Below are 22,846 nucleotides of genomic sequence, written 5' to 3'. Positions count from 1 at the left end.
CCCCGGGCGCGGCGACGTAGGACCCCGGGCGCGGCGACGTAGGACCCCGAGCGCGGCGACGTACGCAGGCGCGGTCCGCGGGGGACGGCCTGACTGCTCCGGAGGGCGGACATGTCGGGGGTTTCCGCTGTGTCGCGCTTGTTGCGCGCCCGGCGCCTGGCGCTGACCTGCACGGTGAGTGTCCGCCGCGGGCGGGGCGCGGCAGACCCCGGGTGCCGGGTCCCGGGTCCCCTGCCTCGCGGCGAAACGGTCTGGGGAGGGCCCGCCGCACGTTCCGGAGCCGGCCGGGCGGCGGCGCGGTGAAGGTCACTGCCCCGGGGCCCATCCGGGAGCCCGGCGCGGCTGCGAAGCTGCTTGCCCAGCCGCGGGCGCGCGCTCGAAGATTTGGCCGCCCAAGGTCACGCGGCGGGACGCGCCCGGGGCGGCCGGACGGCCGTGGGTCCCGTGGGGTGCGGTCTGAGCAGCGCCCCGGCACTCGGCTCGGCCTTGCTTCTGGGGCTTTGCGCGGCCCCTGGGCACTGACCGCATAGCGACCGGGGCGGTCGCGAGGCCGATGTCCTCCTGGGCGTTCACTGCGGAGCCCGGCGAGGCCTGGCTGCTGGACCGTGTCCCTTCCACTCCTGACAGTTAAGTCTTCTGAGGTGATTCTCTGGAATTTTACTGAAACACTGAATTTCGGAGAAGGCAATGGCACCCCACTCCAGTACTCTTGCCTAGAAAATCCCATGGACGGAGGAGCCTGGAAGGCTGCAGTCCATGGGGTCGCTGAGGGTCGGACACGACTGAGCGACTTCACTTTCCCTTTTCACTTTCATGCATTGGAGAAGGAAATGGCAACCCACTCCAGTGTTCTTGCCTGGAGAATCCCAGGGACGGTGGAGCCCGGTGGGCTGCCGTCTATGGGGTCGCACAGAGTCAGACACGACTGAAGTGACTTAGCAGACTGAATTTAGAGGGTTTAGTTACCTGGTCCCGTTATGTGAACTTGCCCAGCCACCTAGTTAATGCTTTAATTATAAAGTAAAGATCGCAGTGAGAAGCAAGGCTTTCAACAATGTAGACTTGATTTGTGCCTATAATTATACCCACAGTTTTTTTCTTTTTAAAATGTTGGTATTAGAGCTTATGTTAAATGTGAGGAGGTTGAGTCGGACATTCTGCCAACCCCAGAAAGTGCTTTAAATGTCCCATGTTGTTGATGCTTACTGAGCGGAGGTTCCCCCCAGCCCCTCAAATCTTGGGCGCTAAGACACAAGGGTAGCAGGAGGTCCACAAGCAGGTGATGAAGTCCATGGCCAGTGGGGTATTTTTGGTCAACCAAGCATAAGCAGACTTCTGAGTGGGCCCTTCTTGTTAGGTGAGATGGCAGTTTGGTCTGGTGGTCATTGGGGAAGAATGGACAGGTCGGTCAGCCTGGACTGGAGCCCGGCGATCCTTATTCCAGCCATTCCAGCCTGCGCTTGCCCTTCACCCACCACTCACCCTTTGGCAGTTTATGTACGTGTTGCTGACCTTTATCCAGGCTGGGCTGGAAGGAATTCAGCTCTGAGGTTTTAGCTGAAAGTGAAACTTTCACACAACAGATTGGAGCCTAAACCTCTCCTCTCCTGTTGGCTTGATTGGAAGTGACCTTAGTGCGATCTGCTCTTAACTGCCAGCCCTGTGCTTCACTGTCTCCATGATTCTTCACCAGGGTCTTGTGTTCAGGTGCTTGTGAACAAAATGGCGAGAGAGAGTTAGCAAAATTAAACCACAGGTTAGATCTACCAAAGATGGTCTTGAGTTTTAAAGTCTTTTATCTTGATGAAGGTAGCTTTTAAAATTATTTCCACCTATGTAAATTAATCTGTCTGCAAGCTGCTTAATGGAGTTTAAGGTTGGCAAGAACAGAAGCAGCAAATTAGCAGAACAAAAAAAGAAAGGAATTCATAATCTCCCACTGAGAAATGTTCAAGGACTGTACTCAATAAGGATAATTTGAATAAAGTCCACAGAAAATTTATTCAATTCTGTGGTGTTTTCAAGTCATATTTACAGCTACTTTTGAGTTACAGAATTATCAAACCTATTTTGCCTTTGTTTCCTTTTTAATTGTCCCAGTGCACTGACACAAATTTGCACAATATTTGAAGGTAGTTAAATCGAAAGGAAGAGTAAACCCAGTAACCTTAGTTGTTGCTTAACTTCAGGTGATATTTTTCCATTTTCAACAAGCTATTCTAGAATAAATCAGTGTATTCGGAAGCGTTGTTCTGAGTGTGTGCGTGCCAGTGGCGTGTCTGGATTCACATCGTTCGGGCCGCTGCAGTGACGAGCACCCTTCTGTTTTGTTTCTTGGAATAGTTACAATGGCACTAGCTCTTAGTTCTGTGTCCCATGTCCTGTCTTTCCTGGTTCATTTGAAAAATTGTGGCTGGTTTTGATATATACCTGGATATTCATCTTAGTTTGGAAGCCCAGAAATTTTTTTCCAAGGATCCCTGGATGGTAGGGAAAGTATAGGATCTGGAGCCTGCCAGGCAGATCCAATACCCTGAAAAGACTCCACTTCTCTTTGGGATTAATGAGGGTTCTGTGAGGGAACATGTGAAACTTGTGTGATGTTCCTCCGTGCCAGGGCCTGCAGCTCACAGCCTACCCTCAGTTATCATGTGAATGATGTTTTAAACATCCCTGCTTGAAAAACCTTTAAATTTTAAGTGAAAGTAATTGCACATAGTAGCAAAAAAAAAGTCAGTGAGTACAGAAGTTTTTATAAGTGAAAAGAAAGAAGACCACCTCCTTCCCCAAACCTGTTCTCTAGTAGAATCAGTTCTGAACTGATTTTGGTATTGATGCCTGCTATTTACATCCATTTCTCTAGCTAATATGCAGGTGCATTTGGTCCATTTTAGACATTGATTTTTGCTGGTAATTAAGGGTTTAGTTCACCTGCGGAGATACGGGTCAGCAGTGGACTGCTGCAGAGGCAGGGGCTTTGGGTGCAGCAGACCTGGGTATAGCATAAGCCGTCTTGGAGGAAGTTGCCATTAACCCCGCACAGGGTTGTCAGAACTTACACAAGACTGGGGAAACAGACTCTTGGAGGGCATAAACAGAACCTTGTGTGCACCAGGATCCAGGAGAAAGGAGCAGTGACCCCACCACACACACACACAAGAGACTGACCCAGACTTGCCTGCAAGTGTCCAGGAGTCTGCGGCAGAGGTGTGGGTTGGCGGTGGCCTGCTGCAGGGTTGGGGGCACTGAGTGTAGCAGGAGGTCACCATTATTTTCATTACCTCCACCATAATTTGGCCCCAGGTAAATAACAAGGAGGGAACACAGCCCCACCCATCAACAGAAAATAGAATTAAAGATGTACTGAGCATGGCCTCACCCATCAGAACAAGACCCAGTTTCCCCCTCAGTCGTCTCCCATCAGGAAGCTTCCATAAGTCTCTTATCCTTCTCCATCAGAGGGCAGACAGACTGAAAACCACAATCACAGAAAACTAACCAAACTGATCACATGGACCACAGCCTTGTCTAACTCAATGAAACTATGACCCATGCTGTGTAGAGCCACCCAAGACGGACAGACGGGTCATGGTGGAGAGTTCTGACAAAACGTGGTCCACTGGAGAAGGGAATGGCAAACCACTTCAGTATTCTTGCCTTGAGAATCCCACAAACAGTGTGAAAAAGCAAAAAGACAGGACACTGAAAGATGAACTCCCCTGGTCAGTAGGTGCCCAATATGCTACTGGAGATCAGTGGAGAATAACTCCAGAAAAGGATGAAGAGACAGAGCCAAAGCAACAACACCACCCAGTTGTGGATATGACTGGTGATAGAAGTAAAGTCCAGTGCTGTAAAGAGCAATATTGCATAGGAACCTGGAATGTTAGGTACATGAATCAAGGCAAGTTGGAAGTGGTCAAACAGGAGATGGCAAGAGTGAACGTCAACATTTTAGGAATCAGAGAACTAAAATGGACTGAAATGGGTGAATTTAACTCAGATGACCATTGTATCGACTGCTATGGGCAAGAATCCCACAATGAAGCAAAAGGCAAAGGAGAAAAGGAAAGATATACCCATTTGAATGCAGAGTTCCAAAGAATAGCAAAGAGAGATAAGAAAGACTTCCTCAGTGATCAATGCAAACAAAAAGAAAACAATAGAATGGAAAAGACTAGAGATCTCTTCAAGAAAATTAGAGATACCAAGGGAATATTTATGCGAAGATGGGCACAATAAAGGACAGGAGTGGTATGGACCTAATAGAAGCAGAAAATATTAAGAGGTGGCAAGAATACACAGAAGAACTATACAAAATGATCTTCACAACCCAGATAATCACGATGGTGTGATCACTCACCTAGAGCCAGACATCCTGGAATGTGAAATCAAGTGGGCCTTAGGAAGCATCACTATGAACAAAGCTAGTGGAGGTGATCGAATTCCAGTTGAGCTATTTCACATCTTAAAAGATGATGTTGTGAAAGTGCTGCACTCAATATGCCAACAAATTTGGAAAACTCAGCAGTAGCCACAGGACTGGAAAAGATCAGTTTTCATTCCATTCCCAAAGGCAATGTCAAAGAATGCTCAAACTACTGCACAATTGCACTCATCTCACACGCTAGTAAAGTAATGCTCAAAATTCTCCAAGCCAGGCTTCAACAGTACGTGAACCGTGAACTTCCAGATGTCCAAGCTGGGTTTAGAAAAGGCAGAGGAACCAGAGATCAAATGGCCAACATCTGTTGGATCATCGAAAAAGCAAGAGAATTCCAGAAAAAAGATCTGCTTTATTGACTACACCAAAGCCTTTGACTGTAGATCACAAAATACTGTGGAAAATTATTCACAAGATGGGAATACCAGACCACTTGACCTGTCTCCTTAGAAATCTGTATGCAGGTCAAGAAGCAACAGTTAGAACTGGACATGGAACAACAGATTGGTTCCAAATTGGGAAAGGAGTATGTCAAGGCTGTATGTTGTCACTCTGCTTACTTATATGCATAGTACATCATAAGAAAAGCTGGACTGGATGAAGCACAAGCTGGAATCAGGATTGCCAGGAGAAATATCAATAACCTCAGATATGCAGATGATACCACCCTGATGGCAGAAAGTGAAGAAGAGCTAAAGAGCCTCTTGATGAAAGTGAAAGAGGAGAGTGAAAAAGTTGGCTTAAAGCTCAACATTCAGAAAACTAAGATCATGACATCTGGTCCCATCACTTCATGGCAAATAGATAGGGAAGTAATGGAAATAGTGACAGACTTTATTTTGAGGGGCTCCAAAATCACTGCAGACAGTGACTACAGCCATGAAATTAAAAGACACCTGCTCCTTGGAAGAAAAGTTTGACCAACCTAGACAGCTTATTAAAAAGCAGAGGCATTACTTTGCCAACAAAGGTCCGTCTAGTCAAAGCTATGGTTTTTCCAGTAGTCAAGTAAAAATGTGAGAGTTGGACTATAAAAAAAAGCTGAGTGCCAAAAATCGATGCTTTTGAACTGTGGTGTTGGAGAAGACTCTTGAGAGTCCCTTGGACTGCAAGGAGATCCAACCAGTCCTTCCTAAAGAAAATCAGTCCTGAATATTCATTGGAAGGAATGATGCTGAAGCTGAAACTCCAATACTTTGGCCACCTGATGCTAAGAACTGACTCATTTGAAAAGGCCCTGATGCTGGGAAAGATTAAGGCGGGAGGAGAAGGGGATGAGAGGGTTGGATGGCATCACCGACTCAATGGACATGAGTTTGAGTAAACTCCAGGAGTTGTTGATGGACAGGGAGGCCTGGCATGCTGCAGTCCATGGGGTCGCAAAGAGTCAGACACAACTGAGCAACTGTTCTGAAGGGTTCAGTTCACTTACCCCACTACCCACATCTTCAGTTCTCCCAGTGTGATTATGCAACCACTTTCAGAACCTTTAGTGTGTAGTTCTGTAATTGTGTAGCTCGTACCTGTTCTTATAGACTAGCTTCTTGGTCCTGATTCATAGGGTGTTGTGCTAGATGAGGACTTTCCACTTTGCTCAGTTGAAGAGATAAGTATGTGCCCTTCTCACTTGTTTCTCTCTTTATTCTCCTGATTCAGTGGCCTGTACTTTTATGCTAACTCTGTTAATATCTTAGTTAGGTTTCTGCTTTCTTTTTCATGTTACCCTGTTGCAAAATGTTTGATATTTTTGTCTTCAAAAAACGTGAGAATAATAAGTGGCATAAAATGAGTTTTATCTAAAGACAGAAATTGGATTAAATTGGACTCTCCAAATTCTAAAATCACTCCCCAAATCTGATTTAGGTGCAAAAAATCATGTTACTGTTTTCCACAGGGTGGTAATGTGATAATCTGGTACCGATCTCATTACAGTAGGTACTGCTTTTTAAGCTAACCACGTGGGTGGGTGTGTTTGTCTGTCTTTATTCAATGTGAACATCCTGGAAAAAGAAGTAAATACTTTGGGAATCTCACAGTTTCTATTTTAATTTTAACTTGGTATCACAAAGTATACTATCCTTATTGGTACTATTAGCTATATTTTTATTGTTCAGTTCAGTGGGAGTACTTTATGGTATTTTCAAGAGCATTTGTATTAAAATTCCTTCAGGGACTTGGTTTATGTTAAAATACGAATTTACTATTTAAAAAAGTGTAATAAAGCTGGAGAGTATTCTTTTAAATTTACATCTAAAGGAAAAAACTAAATTAGTTTTGTCAATAAAAACAAATGTACTAAGAAAAAAAAACAAATATACTCAACATTACAAATGAAAACTTCAAGAACATCACTCTTACCAGTTCGAATCTACTTAAAAATGCAAGAAACTACACTTTTTAAGTAGAGCTGTTAAGATAAACTCAGATGTTTGCATCAGCCACCACTCAGTTCCTGAGTTAGGGGGAACCTCCTGCCTCCGGCGTTCCTTGCTGGTGGTCAGCCAGACTGTCCAGCCCTGACAGAGTTCCTCATCTTGCAGAAGTCTGTCCGGTTTCAGACAACTTGGTTGCAGTTCATATTGTATTTGGAAATTCTCTCTATAATCCACATGTGTTTGTCTCAAAGCATAATTTTCTCCACAAAATTGAAACATCTCTTCCAATTGAAGAATAATTGAAGACATCCCTTTTGTCATTGCTGAATGTATTTAGTTCCCAAAACTGTTGTTCAGAATATTCTAAGTCTCTTTTATCAGTCTGCTAAAATGTGATAAGCAGAATGAAAAGACTTGTTCCCTAAATTGTGGACCTTTCTTAGTCCATGAAGAATGTTGCCTCTCTTGCTGGGTTGTGATTTCATTGCCACCATTTTCCTGGGTAAATGGTTGTTGGAAGGGACGTTTTAGCTGAGGCTTGCAGTTGTAGAGGTTGGCCAGGGACAGACTGGGGACAGCTGTCCAGGCAGGGGGTATGGAGGTGGAATATGACAGGCAGGATCGCGGCTGAGCAGGTGCAGGTGTGGAGAGGGCGACTCAGGACCAGGAGCGTCTCGGGGCCTGGCCGCGTGTCCATGAAGGGCCCGCCCCGGGGCGGCCTGCTCTGGAGCCTCACTGCCCCCTCCTCACTGTCAGCGCCTCCTGCAGTGAGCCGCAGGCCCCGTGTGCAGGCTGGGTGGACCCGGGAGAAGCACTTGGTTGTCTGCAGGCCTGCCGCTTAGGCAGCACAGGTGTCCTTCCCCTTCTCCACTAAGTACCGCAAGTCAAGAAATTAATGTGAAAGTGTGCTTTTTACATTTCCTGGGTCAGTGAATGCCCTGTCTGGAAACAAGCTTCATGTGGAAAGGCCTTTGCTGGTTACCAGTTCCTCAAGCTGGGCCTGGGTCCTTAGCCCCTGCCTTAACCTTCAGAGCTAAGTGGAGGGGTCCAGGAAAGGGTTCTGGATGAGAGCATGCATCCGGGTCCGTGAGAAGGCTGGCAACTTAAGAAATCAGGAGTCCGGGTTCTGTGAAGACATGTAGCCCTCCCTCTGTGTTTCAGAAGTGGCCGGCAGCATGGCAGACAGGAGCCCGCAGTTTTCACTTCACCGTTGATGGCAATAAGAGGTCGTCCGCTAAAGTTTCAGATGCGGTAAGTTCAGGGCTCTTTGTTTTAAGTGATTTCTTGACTTAGCAGAGTAGTGTTCTGTACCAGTTATTTATGTACTTGAGTAACACACAGATTTTTACTTAAATTCTGTAATTCATACTCAAATCACTTTTGATGTATTAGTAATTATAGTACAGACATAAACATAGGTACTGGCATTTTTGCTTATAGCTCTTGTGTATCTATAAGCAAATTAAACTTCAAGTGAAGTAAACAAAATAACAAAATACAGATATCAGGTGAACAATATTTACTGGAATGCGAGGTGAGAGATGCCTTCTCAGCTGAACATGGGCTCCTCTGTGTTTACAAGGCTCTTCCGCACTCTGTTGAAGGAACCGGAATTTGCTTCTGAGGCCATTTTCATAGGCGCTCACAGTGGTGACTGAGCGCTAGTTGGCACCTTCTCAGTTGTAAATACAGTATGGACCTGGAACATACTTGGGTTCCTGGTGGTCTCCCAGGTGAATGGACTGTGCTTATCTAAATGAGACAAGACTTCAGTGTTTTCATGAGAAACTTGCAAATCATGGTCTGTACTACTTTATAAGCTTAGGTTTGTCTAACCACGTGTATACAGATGTAAGCATAAAAAGAAAAGATAAAAAATGATAACTGTAAAGAGAAACCATAGTTGGAACTGGTGTTTTGATCTGTGGCGTTGCCCTCCTCTGCATCTGTGGCCCCACACTGTCAGTTTCCAGCTTTTCAGCTGATGGTGGGTGTCCCGGCTCCATGGGGTCGGTGCTCTGCTGTGATGGGAGCACCCTTTCGACTTGAGGACGTGCTCACTGTGTCTGCCGTTGCTGCCGTGCCTGGTGTGCAGCCCAGCACGATGGAGGCCCTCCGGCTGTGGCAGCGACTCGTGTGTGCTGAGGTCCTTCACCGTGACCACAGCCTCAGTGTCTGGCCTAGTTGAACCAGTGATTAACAGGGACTTTTCTTTTCCAGATTTCTGCGCAGTACCCAGTTGTGGACCATGAGTTTGATGCCGTGGTGGTTGGTGCAGGGGGGGCAGGCCTGCGGGCCGCGTTCGGCCTCTCCGAAGCAGGTTTCAACACGGCCTGCGTCACGAAGCTCTTCCCCACCAGATCCCACACTGTCGCGGCCCAGGTATGAGAAGGCGCTGTCGTGCTCACAGTGCCTGCGAGGTGCCGCTTGAGGAGCCCTGCCCTGCACCGTGCCCCCTCTGCTCCTGGCACTCGGTCCCCAGGGCTGTCTACCCGCTGTCACCACCCACCACCTGGAGACGCGTCCCTCCCGTTTCCACTCCAGTCACTGCCCCCCCACCCCCGCCCCGGCGCCTGTCCCCATTGCGGTGTTACCTCCTCCCCTGCTCTCGCCCCACGTGAACGAGCGGGCTGTGCGCTCGCCCTGTGTCTGCCAGAGCCGCGGGGCCAGCCTCCAGCACTGGGGATGGGCTCTGATGGTGGCATGAAGGTGCAGCAGAGAGCAGTGGCCTGTACTGCTCTGGATTTAGGGAAGGGGGCAAGTGAGGTGGGAACTTACGTGACTTTATGGTTGTGATTTTTCACTCTAGACACACTGTAGGTAGAGCCTGGCTGACGTGCAGGGAGTACCCTAGGGCCACATGTGGCCATCTCTTCTAGTATTTGGGCACACTTCCTCGTTGGGACAGCAGAGGATGTGGTGACTGTGGAACAGTGGATGCTCCTGTCACCATCACACCTGGAGCAGCAGCCTTCAGCCACCGAGCTGTCCAGATACTTTGTTCGAAAGCTGTGCTTTGTAAACTGAAGAATAAATAATAAACTCCTGTGGATAATTCATTGTCTAAAAGGAAGAATAGATATAAACAGATCATTTTAAGTAGTATTACGAAAATAATACGGTTTTCAGGTGGAGTGCAGTATTAATAAAACGGAATGCGGAAAGGGTAGCATGACTTGAATGCTGGTTCGCTAGAAAGGAATGTTTAATTGGGGAAGGATAACATTTGTGTGTGCACTAGGCTATGTATTTTTGCACTATTTATTTATTGAGAATTTTTTACTTATTAGATAAGCAGATCTCCAAGTTTGACAAAATTCTTGGCAAGGCTGTGGGGAAACAGGAATTTTTTTACATCGTTGGGGAAGATATAAATTGATATAACTCCTTTGGAAGGCAATTTGATTTTCACATGATTTTAAGCCATCTTTCTATATTCTGCTACCCTAATACTTAAGATTTTTCTTTATTAGGAATGTGTTTGAGTTTAGAGTTGGAGGAGGGAGGAGGGAATGAGTTAACTTGTGTGTTGTCTGGCCGAGGCTCCTGCTCTGTGAGCATCGGTTTGGTAGCAAAACACCCTGCAAGCTGGGGGACAGCAGCAGCGGCCGGGGAAGGAGCTCCGGAGAGTCTTGAAGAAGTTGCAGTTGAATAACAGTGGGGGAGAGGGCGGTTAGAGAAGGTGTCCTGTGAGAAAGACGCCACCTGAGGAGGAGTAGCAGTTGCGGTTCAGGGTGGGGGGGTGCTGCTGGCTGCTCACGCGTGCTCTGTGCTGCGCTCTCCTTGTGACTGAGGGGCTGGCTGTGGGAGTGGGGTGGGGCAGTGCCCAGCAGGGGAAGGGGCGTGGGGGCGTGGCTCCGAGCCTCAGCAGTGGGCGCTTCCTGCCTTTAACTGGTGCCCCCAAGCACCTCTGGGTGCTTGTCATAAAACAGTAGGCAGCTCTGAGTCCCCTTTGTGTGCCAGGCTTGGTAGGAAAGGAGCCTCACCCAGGGGACCTCAGCCAACCCTCCAGACAACTCCCTGAGGCCTCAGGCCCCATGCCGCTCTCCCGGGTGAGGCGCCTGAGGCTAGGGGGCTCCAAAACTGTCTCTGGGTTGCAGGGGAGAGACCTACTTCGCAATCTGCCAGGCGGTGGGATCCCTCACAGACGCTGGCACTCGAGGAGCTGGCTTTGTCCGCATCTGTTCCTTCAGGGCAGTGGGAGGCAGGCTGACGGTGCAGCCAGGCTCCTGCTGGTTCACGGGTTGCTGTGTTTCAGGGAGGGATCAATGCCGCCCTGGGGAACATGGAGGAGGACAACTGGCGGTGGCACTTCTACGACACCGTGAAAGGCTCGGACTGGCTGGGGGACCAGGACGCCATCCACTACATGACGGAGCAGGCCCCCGCCTCCGTGGTGGAGGTGCGTCCTCGCCGGCTGCGGGCCCCGCGGCAGTGAGCCGCTGTCACGGGAGGGCTGCTCCCCGGGGCTGGCCTTTTCATAGAGGGGGTTCACCCTGGTCTGTGGATTGGTGTTGAAGTTCTAGTGTCGGTTAGCCGTGAGTGTCCTGTAAGGTGCTAGGTGTCTCCTTTTGTGTTCCTCAGCTGGAGAATTACGGCATGCCCTTTAGCAGAACTGAAGATGGCAAGATCTACCAGCGTGCCTTTGGCGGACAGAGCCTCAAGTTCGGGAAGGGCGGGCAGGCCCACCGCTGCTGCTGCGTGGCCGACCGCACGGGCCACTCGCTACTGCACACGTTGTATGGAAGGGTGAGGCGGCAGGGCGGAGTCCGGCCGGGTATGTGGAGGGTGGGAAGCAGGCCACTCTGGGCCAGGTCACCGTCAGCTCAGCGGTCACTTTGTGAGCGGCAAAGTAATTTGGTTAGTTGTTAATTTGAAAGTATCTGTTTTAGGAAAGGTAAGTAGTGGTCATTACATGCCAGGTTTGACCCTGGCCTGTGTCATGAAAGTTCAAGAACAGAGCGCGCATTTTGAAGCTCTTTCCCCACCTCCGAGTTCCTGAATTGATTGATTTAATACTTAACTGTTCAATCTGACCTGTGACTTGAAGGACAGTGGTCACTGGATAATCGGGGCCAACTTTGGCCCAGTAATCAATATTCTGAACAGAGCTGCTTCTGAACTCTTGTTTTGCAGGGGGGGCACAGATCATTGATTTTCAAGTCAGAATTGTGTGTCAGGTGTGGGGGCTGGTGGTTTGACAAGTGCCCCGTCCTTTTCCAGGGCTGTCAGATCCCAAGTCCAGGCTGCACAGTCCAGGATGAACCCTCTGCTGTGGTGGAAATGTGCTGAGCATCTCGTTTTACTGGGACTCGATGGCCACATGGCACAGCCTGGTCCACGTTGGACCCCGTGGTCCGTGGCTCGGCCCCGGTGGCTTGGGGGGGCTTGGTGCTGCCTCTGGCGCCTCTCAGGGCTGCATGGAGCTGAGATGAGGCCCATGTGCAGCCCCCTCTCCTGGTCTGTGGTCTTTGTACCAATGAGCTGGCATTCGAGGGTTGAAGTCTGCAGCTCCTTTTTGAATCCATTGTTCTCCTCGGGTCTGCCTGGTCCCTCTCCCCTCAGATCGTGGTCTCTAACCGGTCAGGTTTACAGTGCCACTGTAAATGAAGGATCCCTTTTTTTCCATCTTCGCCCCCTTTCAGTCTCTGCGCTATGACACCAGCTACTTTGTGGAGTACTTTGCCCTGGACCTCCTGATGGAGAGCGGGGAGTGCCGCGGTGTGATCGCTCTGTGCATAGAAGACGGGTCCATCCACCGCATCAGGGCTAGGAACACTGTCATCGCCACCGGGTGAGAGCCTACCTTTGTGGTGTTCGACTTTTCTGCAGGCAAGCTGCGTTTCGGTACTTCCTGTTTCTAGTGAGAATGGAGGCATCACGGGGCGGTGGGTGCAGCCCAGGCTGCGAGTCACCCGCTGGGCTCATACTGCTGCGGGCCTGAGGGGCAGCCCCAGCAGCTACCTCGGGCATAGCCGGAAAGAGTCAGCAGTTCCCTGCTGGGTGGACCCTCGGGGAGACCGAGGCCTGGAGGGTCATGTGACGCTTTCTGGAGTAACATCTCTTTGGCTTTGGTGGATACTGTGATTATACTGATTTCTGGGATAAATGCTGTTTATTCACATGAAGAAAACATGTAAAATTCCATCTTAAATACTTCAGTCTGTTACTTTAACCCTTTTAAGAAGTGGATCCATAAATGTTTTTACGTTTTACTGTAAAAGGAGCATTCTTTGAGAGAATCACACAGCACTGACAGGCCAGGGCAGCTCGTGCAGATGCACCAGAGTTGCTGTCCAGAGCGGGGCCCCTCAGTCCTTAGAGAGGGGGCCCCGAGGGGACACTCATGCAGTCGCCGCTCTGCCGGCCTGTGTTTTCCAGAGGCTACGGGCGCACCTACTTCAGCTGCACGTCCGCCCACACCAGCACCGGGGACGGCACTGCCATGGTGACCAGGGCTGGCCTGCCCTGCCAGGACCTGGAGTTCGTGCAGTTCCACCCCACAGGTAGGACGCGTCGGGCTCCTCGTCTTTCAGGTGACCGGGACCTATGGGAAGGCCCCTCTGCGGTTACATGTGCTTGCTTTCTCGGATCTCAGTCCTGAACCATGGCCTCCCCGAGGAGCTTCTTCCCAGGGCCCTCAGGGCGGTGAGGCCAGCGTCTTTGCTCCACCTCACCTTGGCGCGCTTGCGATGCGACGCAGTGACTGCTGGCTGTCCCTCTCCTCGACAAAGCTCTCTGCTCCCCTGGGAGGCCAGAGCAGGTCTGCCTCTTTACCGCTGCCCAGTATTGCCTGGAGAATCCCATGGACAGAGGAGCCTGGCAGGCTACAGTCCATGAGGTCACAAAGAGTCGGACACGGCTGAGCAGCCAACACTGACATTCACAGTGCCCAGCACGTGGTAGGGCTGGAGGGAAGGCATTTGAGTGGAGAAGCAGCACACGTGGACTCCGGGCTGCCACGGTGACTGAGTGGCAGGCTGGGCCAGAGACACCCTGAGTGAGATGACATGTGCACGAGCGTGGGAGGGTGCTGGGGGCGACCTGTCAGCCGAGGAGCCACCCCAGCACTGCAGAACTGGGCACACTCTGTCATCCGACCCTGGCATGGATGAGAAAAACCAGTGTATTAGGTGGTGGTTTTATTGCTATTTTTAACCAGTAAGATGTCTGAGACTTCTGATTTTCTCTGTAGTTAGAGCTTTTTTGTTTGTTTCCTTTTCAATATTTGAGAAATAAACTACTGGAAGAAATGACCATTGAAACTAGGAAATCTGAAAAATGACAGACAGGAATTTGCATCTAGTTCTAGAAGCAAGGTAACCCTTTAGAACACTAATCAAAGGATTAGGCTTCAGACTACAAACTGCATCCAGCTCCAGACATCCTTGTCCTCATCACCTTGAGGGAAGTCGAGGGATGATCAAGATATGGCTCAGCTCCCCGTCCACGCTGCCAGACTTGGGTTTGGGCTCTGCACTTCCCAGCATCATGTTGGTGGGCTTGTCTGGGAAGCTGGGGAGACTTGGAATGTCCGTGGTGGGTGCAGCCTCCATGAGGGCTATTGCGATCTGCAGCCTTGTCAGTCATTTAGTTGCTGCAGACACCAGCTTTCCAACCGGGCTTCCTTCCTTTCACCAGTCAGTACAACTCCGTGGTGTTGAACAGTTAAAACCTGAGCTGTTAAAGGTGCACTTCGCCGTGTTGAGAGGGCGCAGCACAGTCACGGTCAGGGCAGTGAGCAGAACTGTGTGGACACTACAGCCAGGCCTTCTGTGCAGCTGGGCCGTGCCACTTCTAGGCTGTGGCATCGCCATCTGCCTTGGCTTGTTCTCTATCTTCTGCTCTCCTGGGAGGGGGTGCTCTTTGCATACCCTTTCCTTGCTCCTCCCAGAGTATCTTGGGAAAAGCATTTGCATCTGACGTAGAGACCCAGCAATTGTTAGGTTGTAACTGTATCATCGGTTGGTTCTTTGCAGGCATATATGGCGCTGGCTGTCTCATCACGGAGGGCTGTCGTGGAGAGGGGGGCATCCTCATCAACAGCCAGGGTGAGAGGTTCATGGAGCGCTACGCCCCCGTTGCTAAGGACCTGGCATCCAGGGATGTCGTGTCCCGGTCCATGACCCTGGAAATCCGCGAGGGAAGGTCTGTGTGGTCATGCCCGCCCCGTCCTTTGGTGGCTGGGGTTCGTGTCTGCATTTCAGCGAGGGCTGGGGGGCTCCTGTGTGTGTCAGCCTGCCACCCACCCCGGAGGCCGCGTGCAGTTGCCTCTGTCAATTGTCTGCCAGTTTATGGTCTCTAGAGACCCGTAGTTCAAGAATTTTAGCAGTTAGCTGTGAATCCTTCTCAGATCTGTGGACCAGTTTGTGTGTTTGAGTGTGTGGTGCCTTTGTGTGCTTAGTCACTCAGTTGTGTCAGACTCTTTGCAAGCCCCTGGATTGTAGCCCGCCAGTCTCCTTTGTCCACGGGGATTCTCCAGGCAAGAATACTGGAGTGGGTTGCCATGCCTTCCTCCAGGGGATGGTCCCAACCCAGGGATTAAACCCAGGTCTCCCGCATGGCAGGCAGATTCTTTACCGTCTGAGCCACTAGGGGAATTTAACGGTGAGCTTCCAATGCCTGTTGCTTAACCCGGGGTGGTTGGGGGCTCTCAAGAGTGGGATTTGTTCTTTGTGAAGCAGTGTGAGGTCTGAGCCCCTGACTCCGCGCCAGCTGTGGTGCTGCTGGTTAAATGCCTGGCGTGTGGCCTCTGGAGGCGTCACCTGTGTGCACAAGAAGGAAGACAGGTGGTTCTTTGGCGTGAAAGGACTAATGCGTTCATCCAGCAGAACATGGCAGATTGTGACCTCCCAACACTCAGATGTGAGCCTGGTGAGGGTGGGGTGTCTGCCATGTTCACAGCTGCATCCCAGCCCCTGGGGCCCACCTTGGTGCTTGGGTGCCGAGAAAAGATGCCCTAGAAAGGTGGCCTTAGTGAAAGGGGCGCTTTCTCCTGGATCAAAGCAGGTGGTGCCTGACATGCCACCAGGATGCTGTGACCTCACATTTCCTGGATGTGGTTCTTGATCTGTTGCCTTGCTGTTCTCTTCCCCCAGAGGCTGTGGGCCCGAGAAGGACCACGTGTACCTGCAGCTGCACCACCTGCCTCCGGAGCAGCTGGCTGTGCGCCTGCCTGGCATCTCAGAGACGGCCATGATCTTCGCGGGCGTGGACGTCACCAAGGAGCCCATCCCCGTGCTTCCCACCGTGCACTACAACATGGGTGGCATCCCCACCAACTACAAGGGGCAGGTGATCGGCTGGGGACCCCCCAGAAGTGCTGTGTGACGGGTGCCGGGCAGGTGATCGGCTGAGGGGACCCCGCAGAAGTGCTGTGTGGTGGTGTGACAGGTGCTGGGCAGGTGATCAGCTGGGGACCCCCCCAGAAGTGCTTTGTGGCTGTGTGACGGGTGCCAGGCAGGTGATTGGCTGGGGACCCCCCCCCCCCCAGAACTGCTGTGTGACGGGTGCTTCTGCTGGAGGGCGGGAGGCCCTGGTGCTCCTCCAGTGTTTGCATTTCATGGCTTAATCAACTGTTAGCACTGGATTAATTCTTCCTTGGTCATATATTAGGTCATTTGTAGTTTTTCCTACAGGAGTGCATCTTTTCAACAGTCATTTGTGAGCTCTTCACAGTTAACTCCTGTGGATGTTTTGCAGCTCACAGAGAGCTTTTTAGTCGCTATTTCAGTCCCTCGTCCGGTGAGGTGGCCGGCACTGGCACCTCCGGTCCCCCACCTCCCCGTTGAGTGCTCTCCTGCCTGCTGCCCTGTCTCTGCCAGACCCACAGCTGGCGTGGGGCTCCGGGGGCACATCAGGTGGCGGGGAGGGTCTCCTGGGCATGAGATTGCGGTCCTTAGACCTCAGCACAGGGGGCCGGGGAGGGGGCTTGGCAGTGTCTCGGGGTTGGGGGGGGGTCCAGTCTTAACTCTTTTCCTTTCTCTACCCCTGCTGCTGGGAAAGGGAGCTGGGCAGACCGTGCTCACTAATCTTGGTCTCTTTCCCCAGGTTCTGAGGCACGTGAATGGCCAGGACCAGGTTGTGCCCGGCCTGTATGCATGCGGAGAGGCTGCCTGCGCCTCGGTGCATGGCGCCAACCGTCTGGGTGCAAACTCGCTCCTGGACCTGGTGGTCTTCGGCCGGGCGTGTGCCCTGAGCATCGCGGAGTCCTGCAGACCCGGTACTTGCCTCTTCAGGAGCCTGGCAGTTTGCAGAGGCTTTGCTTTGAGATCATATGGTGGGGAGGGGGCGGAGGTGGAGGAGTCCTGGTTTTATCCCACAGAAGTGAAGAAACAAATTCAGAGATTTTCATGGTGATAGACCCGAGACGAGACACAGGCTGGGTGGAGTTAGAAGAGTGACTTGAGTCAGGTGTTCTTGCAATTGTTATGTTCTGCTCAGAAGTCACTCCTGGGAAATTATTAGTTTGAACGGGTTTATCACATATTACTTGCCTGGTATGAATTATCTCCAAAGAAATGTTTTAAATAGTAGGTATAAATGAAGCAAAATACAACTACATCTCTTAAGGAAGAAAAGGGTGAGTTGATGCAGACAAGAGAAGCCTGGGTCATGGCTCTCCCCTCCAGAGAGGCTGGGTTTCTACCTGTGATTTCCCCTCGTGGACATAAAGTAACGTAATTTGCTGAGGAAGAGACCCAGGTGCTAGTCTGACAACAGCGCTAGTGCCACGTGGCTGGAGGCCCGTAGCAGCTCTCAGGGCAAAGGAGAAACTCAAGGTTCCCTTTCCCTTTGACGTGAGAAGGAAGTTTTATAAGAATACCGTTTACTTCTGTACCTGAAGGATTGCACTTTTAAAATTTTTGGAAATCAGCAATAAAAGGAACATACTACCCACACATGTAGCAACACGGATGAGCCTGAGTCAGGTGCTGTGATCCAGACCCAAGAGGCCACGTGCATGTGATTTTGTGTGTGGGGTTCTGGAGTAGGGAGACTGGGGCAGGAGATGGTGGGGTGGTCGTTACGGGCCTAGGTCCACTTGTGGGGAGGGTCACGCGGCTCTGCCTGTCAGAACCAGCAACCACATTAAGTTAGGCTAAATGTTAAAATCATGGCAGTTTCAGCAGTCTGTATGTGTTACTGAAATCTGTAGACTAAGAGAAAAACTCAGTTTTACAGATGACTTTTTTAAAGCATTTGAAACAAAAGGGAGCAAAGCCGCCCTCCTGGAGGAGTTCAGGCAGCACTCGGCCTTGGAGAGAGTGTGACTGCAGGCCTTTGTCTCCTGCACGTCACATCTACGTGCATTACCTTCTGTAGAAGATATATTTGTCATCCCCAAACAGCTTAAAAACTCTCAAAGTGTTTATCTTTTTAGAAAGGCAAGAACAGCAAATCTTGAGGGTAAAGGGCCAGGATCAGCAGGAGGCTGTTAAACACCCCCGGCCAGGTCCCTCCCATCCACCCCCGACCCCCCACCCCCAAAGTCTGAGAATCAGAATGGCTGGCAGAGTGAGAACGTCTCTCCTGCAGGGTGCGGTGTTTGTCCTTCGCAGATTAGTAGTGCGAGATTGATTTGCATACATCTAATTTTGGACTTTAAGACATGGTTTCTGTTCTTTTCATGCAAAGATTACTTATTGGACACCAACTTTTTACCTGAAATTTAGTCTTTTTGTTTACTCTTTGACTCCAAGTCAATAGATGCTTCCTCGGGGACAGGGTAGTTCAGGTAGAATATTATATGTGCATTTTCCAAACTCCCTGAAAAGAGTGTAACACATTTGGTGGGGTTTTTTTTGTTTTGGGGGTTTTTTTTTAAGGAGATAAAGTTCCCTCGATTAAACCAAATGCTGGGGAAGAATCTGTCATGAATCTTGACAAATTGAGATTTGCCAATGGAAGCATAAGAACATCGGAACTGCGACTCAACATGCAGAAGGTAGGAACCTTTACAAGCTCTGGAGTGAGCAGGGCAGCTGCATCAACAGCGCTGCCCTGGGGTTGCTGTGCCCCAGAGGCATGTTCAGGCCTGCGTAAGACACAAGTGAGTGCTTTCCATACTGAAGGCTGGAGGGGGCAGCGCAGGGCAGAACTAGCGGCTCCCCGGCACCGGGATGTGGCTTTCCCTTTAATTTCACTTTAAAATGTAGGTACCTGTGCTTAGTGGCTGATCCATTGGGTAACACAGGTTTAGGTCAGTTAAAAACAAAAGTTAGGAGTCCAATTATTTTAACATGGAGACTCTTGCTCCATGAAGGAGACCTTGCTCTGTCTGCTTGAAATTTCTGTGTGGGAGCGTTTTCTGGAAAGAAGCCCGAATGGTTCCTGTGGCCATACACACAGACACCAGCAAGAGGGAGGAGGTGCGGGAGGCCTTCCCCAGAGGACTGTGGTTCTCTCCACGAGTCTGGGATTCGGGGAGGCCTCGTGGAGTGGTAAGGGAGGAGGGAACAGACGTGTGGAGAAAGACAGTCCAGGGTACAAGTTTCAGGATGGAAATCAGTAAGCCCTGGCGTGTACAGCAGTGTCCTGACTAGTTAGTATTCCTGTATTGTACACGTGAGAGTTGCTTAGAGAGCAGGTTTTTAAAGTTCTCACTGACTTCATTTTAAAATTCAGAGTAATAAATTCAGTCTGAATTTTTTAGTTTTTCTATTGAAGTAAATATTTTACAAAAAAAGAAACGCATAAGAAAAAACCTGAAGGTTTAAGAGTTCTTGGTGTGGCTTCTCCACGTGAGTTAAGAGTTTACAAGTGTTTTACGTCACAGTCGATGCAGAGCCACGCCGCCGTGTTCCGTGTGGGGAGTGTGCTGCAGGAAGGCTGTGAGAAGATCAGCAGCCTCTACGGAGACCTGCGGCATCTGAAGACGTTCGACAGGGGTGAGTGCGCCGCAGCCTGCCTGCTGTCGCAGGCTCCACAGTCCCTGCTCAGTGGGCCCTGTCGTCTAACGGCTGCCTTGTGTGCCCAGGAATGGTCTGGAACACTGACCTGGTGGAGACCCTGGAGCTGCAGAATCTGATGCTTTGTGCTCTGCAGACCATCTACGGAGCGGAGGCCCGGAAGGAGTCGCGCGGCGCCCACGCCAGGGAGGACTTCAAGGTGTGCCTTCTCCCCAGGCGGCCCGTCAGCTTCCTCCGTGGCCCGCACTCCCTTTGCAGCGCTCTGTGCATTTCCCACAAGGCTGTGAGAAGAGTGCCTTTCTCTCCTGAGAACCGCCACACCTGTGTCCTCGCATGTCAGTGCTCCGGTGCCGTTTCTCCTTCCGCTCAGTGTCTGCTGCTGCCTCGAAGCCTGGCCAGGGCAGAGGTGCAGCTGGCGCTGCCATGGGCCGGTGCTCACTGGCTGACCCAGTGACCGGCCTGCCCCTGGTCTGGAAAGAGCTGTGGGGCCTCATTGCAGCTCACTGTTCTAATGAACTGATTTTTACGCCGAGCTCACTTGCCAGATTCTGCAGGAAAGTGCACCCAGCACGTGGTAGTTAGATTTTCCTGGAAGGAGGTTTTGGGGGTGGCAGTCAGGTTAGGATGGGGCACATTTACTGGACCTGAGCCGCTTTAACACTACAGACAGGCAGTCTTTGGTCCAGGACATTTTTTGGGTGGCTTAGCTAGAAGCTGAGCAGGAAGAACTGGGTTTTGATCCACGAGACACCAGTTGGAGCTGCGTTAGATTTGCCAGGTACTTAGAGGAGGACGTTTGTGAGCACGTTCGTCCTGTGTGCCCGGGATAGAAACCGCTCCCGGAAGCCCGTTGCTTCCTGTGTCTGAGATGTCCCCGAAGACCTGGAGCGGATTGGGGTTGGGGCGCTTGCCCCTCCCTGGGGTACAGGTACAGCAGTCAGGGAGGTGTCCATTGCCCCAGGCAAGAGGTCTGGCCTTGCTCAGCAGAAGCTGCCAAGTGGGTGGATGTTTGGGTTTTATTTGAAGAGGCTTTGTGCATCTTACCTGTTACCACATGCAGGGTATTCCTTAATGGCTAAGATTAGAACATTTAAATTAAAAAGGCTAAAAGAAAAAGTTGAAGTCTGAAAGAGTACAGAGCAGAAAGACAGGAAAAGTATTTGATAAACTCAAGTGCATAAAAGACCAGTTAAATTCCAGCACCCATCCACTGGTTGTGGAGAGAAAATGCAGAAGTGGAGTTCTGAGCCACAGATGCTGCAGGCCCGCTCCCAGCCCTGTGGCTCGGGGGCCTGACCTCGTCAGTGCTGTGCGGGGATGGGGTGGACAGGAGCAGGTAGGGGTCCTCGGTCAGGCCAGCCTGGGGTGAGGGGTTGGTGGCTCATCGGTAGAGGCCCACAGGTGTGTCTAGAGGACTGGCCACTGGCCAAGGGATCCCAAATCTTGCTCGTTTTATCTGTGCATGGAGCCCGATGGCGCGACTTCTTGCCATGTGCTCTTCCGGGTCAGGTCTGCACACTTGGTTTCAGTGGGAATAAGAAGTTTGCCATGTTTTCTGGTTGTCTGGCTGTAAAGGGTATTTGTTCATGGTATTTTCTGAAATAAACTTATTTTCTGTGGCCTTAGGAGAGGGTTGACGAGTACGATTACTCCAAGCCCATCCAGGGGCAGCAGAAGAAGCCGTTTGAGCAGCACTGGAGGAAGCACACGCTCTCCTACGTTGACATCAAGACTGGGAAGGTGCGTGGGGAACGGGTTCCACCTGTCCACACGGGCACGTGGCCTGGCCCTTGGGTGACGCGGGTTAGCATTAGGTGAGCTGCGAGGAGCGGCGTGGATTTCAGTTGGCTTCTGACAGATGAGAGACGCCGCTGAAAGCACGCTGTCAGTCAGGCTTCTGCCTGGAACGGAACCGAGCTGGGCAGGTGGTTGAGAGGCCGCCTCCCACCCACCATTGTGAAATAGTTCCCTCAAGTATTGAGTGCATATAAACTTTCACTTAAAAGTAGGAAAAACTGCAAATACATGATTTACATGTAATTAAGTGATGACAGTAGATACAAAATTTTACCTGCTTTTTTGAGCATTTTCAGTTTAAGTTTTAATTTGAAGCATTGAGAATTTGATACAGTGTTATTTTAATTGTTGTATTCCATATGTGAACTTACATAGTCTCAAGTTCGTTACTGAAGAATATTCTAGTAAATACCTTTGTTTTTAAGTTCCTGAATGTGTCTGCAAACCTGCTTTTATGATTTTTCAAAAGCACAAGAGTATTGTGTGTGCATTTCTGTGCTCGTCTTTTTTTAGGTCACCCTGGAGTACAGACCTGTAATCGACAGAACTTTGAACGAGACTGACTGTGCCACTGTTCCCCCAGCCATCCGCTCCTACTGAGGAGACTGAGGCTTCCCTGCTCCTGTAATTATGTATAATAGCTCACGCCCGGGTTCAGGTCATCACCGCCTTCTTGATTGTGTCCTTGACGGACTGAGGAGGCCATCTGATAGAGATTCCTACCAGAGGCCAGTAACTTGCCATTGAGTGTTCAGCCTGCCTTCACCCCTGCCTTCTTCTCGTGAATTAATAAAACTAGATGAAACATAAGTTACAGACTTGTGTTTGTGTCCAGTTTCATCTGCAGTATTGTACTGTTTGACTTGAGGCATACTTATTGACCTGAAATATAAAACAGAACTACCTTTCTATTCTCTTGCATCAAAGTCCAGAGATTTTGCTGTGGTGTGTGTGTAAGGCATGAGTTTTGGTGCTTGACAGCAAGTGAAGACAACAGACATTACCTGCTAGATCTTAGCAGGCAAATGGTTTAATACCTGAACATGTGTCCTGAAGTATTTAAATGACCAAACACTACATGAAGGTGATGTGGGCGTAAATGGATCTTCCTCCCCTGCTTGCAGGTGCTGCTTGGAGCCACCTCCCAAGGTCTTGTCTCAGGGTTGGATTCTGTAGAATCCAGTCCGAGGCAGTTGGGTTCCTTCATTTCAGATTCTGTTTTTCTAGGTTAGGGATTGCCCAGAACTTCTGGCTCAGTAGGTCCTGGGATTGGGCCTGAGAATTTGCATTCCTAACATGACCAAGGACCACACTTCAGA

General features: G+C 50.4%; 1 protein-coding gene across 1 annotated transcript; it reads left to right on the top strand.

Annotated features, from left to right (window-relative positions):
• Positions 1 to 12: 12 nt before the first annotated feature.
• On the top strand, positions 13 to 22,337 carry SDHA (succinate dehydrogenase complex flavoprotein subunit A). The gene is made up of 15 exons (XM_055555223.1): positions 13 to 174; positions 7,981 to 8,070; positions 9,040 to 9,201; positions 11,078 to 11,221; positions 11,404 to 11,568; positions 12,465 to 12,613; positions 13,201 to 13,325; positions 14,799 to 14,967; positions 15,918 to 16,113; positions 16,870 to 17,041; positions 18,648 to 18,766; positions 19,598 to 19,709; positions 19,799 to 19,929; positions 21,357 to 21,470; positions 22,041 to 22,337. Exons 1-15 carry the CDS (start codon positions 112 to 114, stop codon positions 22,125 to 22,127), a joined length of 1,998 nt encoding a protein of 665 aa, XP_055411198.1. The 5' UTR covers positions 13 to 111; the 3' UTR covers positions 22,128 to 22,337.
• The last annotated feature ends 509 nt before the right edge of the window (positions 22,338 to 22,846 follow it).

Source organism: Bubalus kerabau, chromosome 18 (assembly GCF_029407905.1).
Source record: "Bubalus kerabau isolate K-KA32 ecotype Philippines breed swamp buffalo chromosome 18, PCC_UOA_SB_1v2, whole genome shotgun sequence".
Taxonomy (NCBI): domain Eukaryota; kingdom Metazoa; phylum Chordata; class Mammalia; order Artiodactyla; family Bovidae; genus Bubalus; species Bubalus kerabau.
The sequence above is the reverse complement of the archived record's forward strand: the minus strand, read 5'-3'. Positions and strand labels throughout refer to the sequence as shown.

Coding starts and splice junctions, on each gene's coding strand:
- SDHA (XM_055555223.1), top strand. CDS start 112: ATGTCGGGGGTTTCCGCTGTGTCGCGCTTGTTGCGCGCCCGGCGCCTG. Junction 13,326..14,798: donor CGTGCAGTTCCACCCCACAG/GTAGGACGCGTC, acceptor GGTTCTTTGCAG/GCATATATGGCGCTGGCTGT. Junction 17,042..18,647: donor CGCGGAGTCCTGCAGACCCG/GTACTTGCCTCT, acceptor TTTTTTTTTAAG/GAGATAAAGTTCCCTCGATT.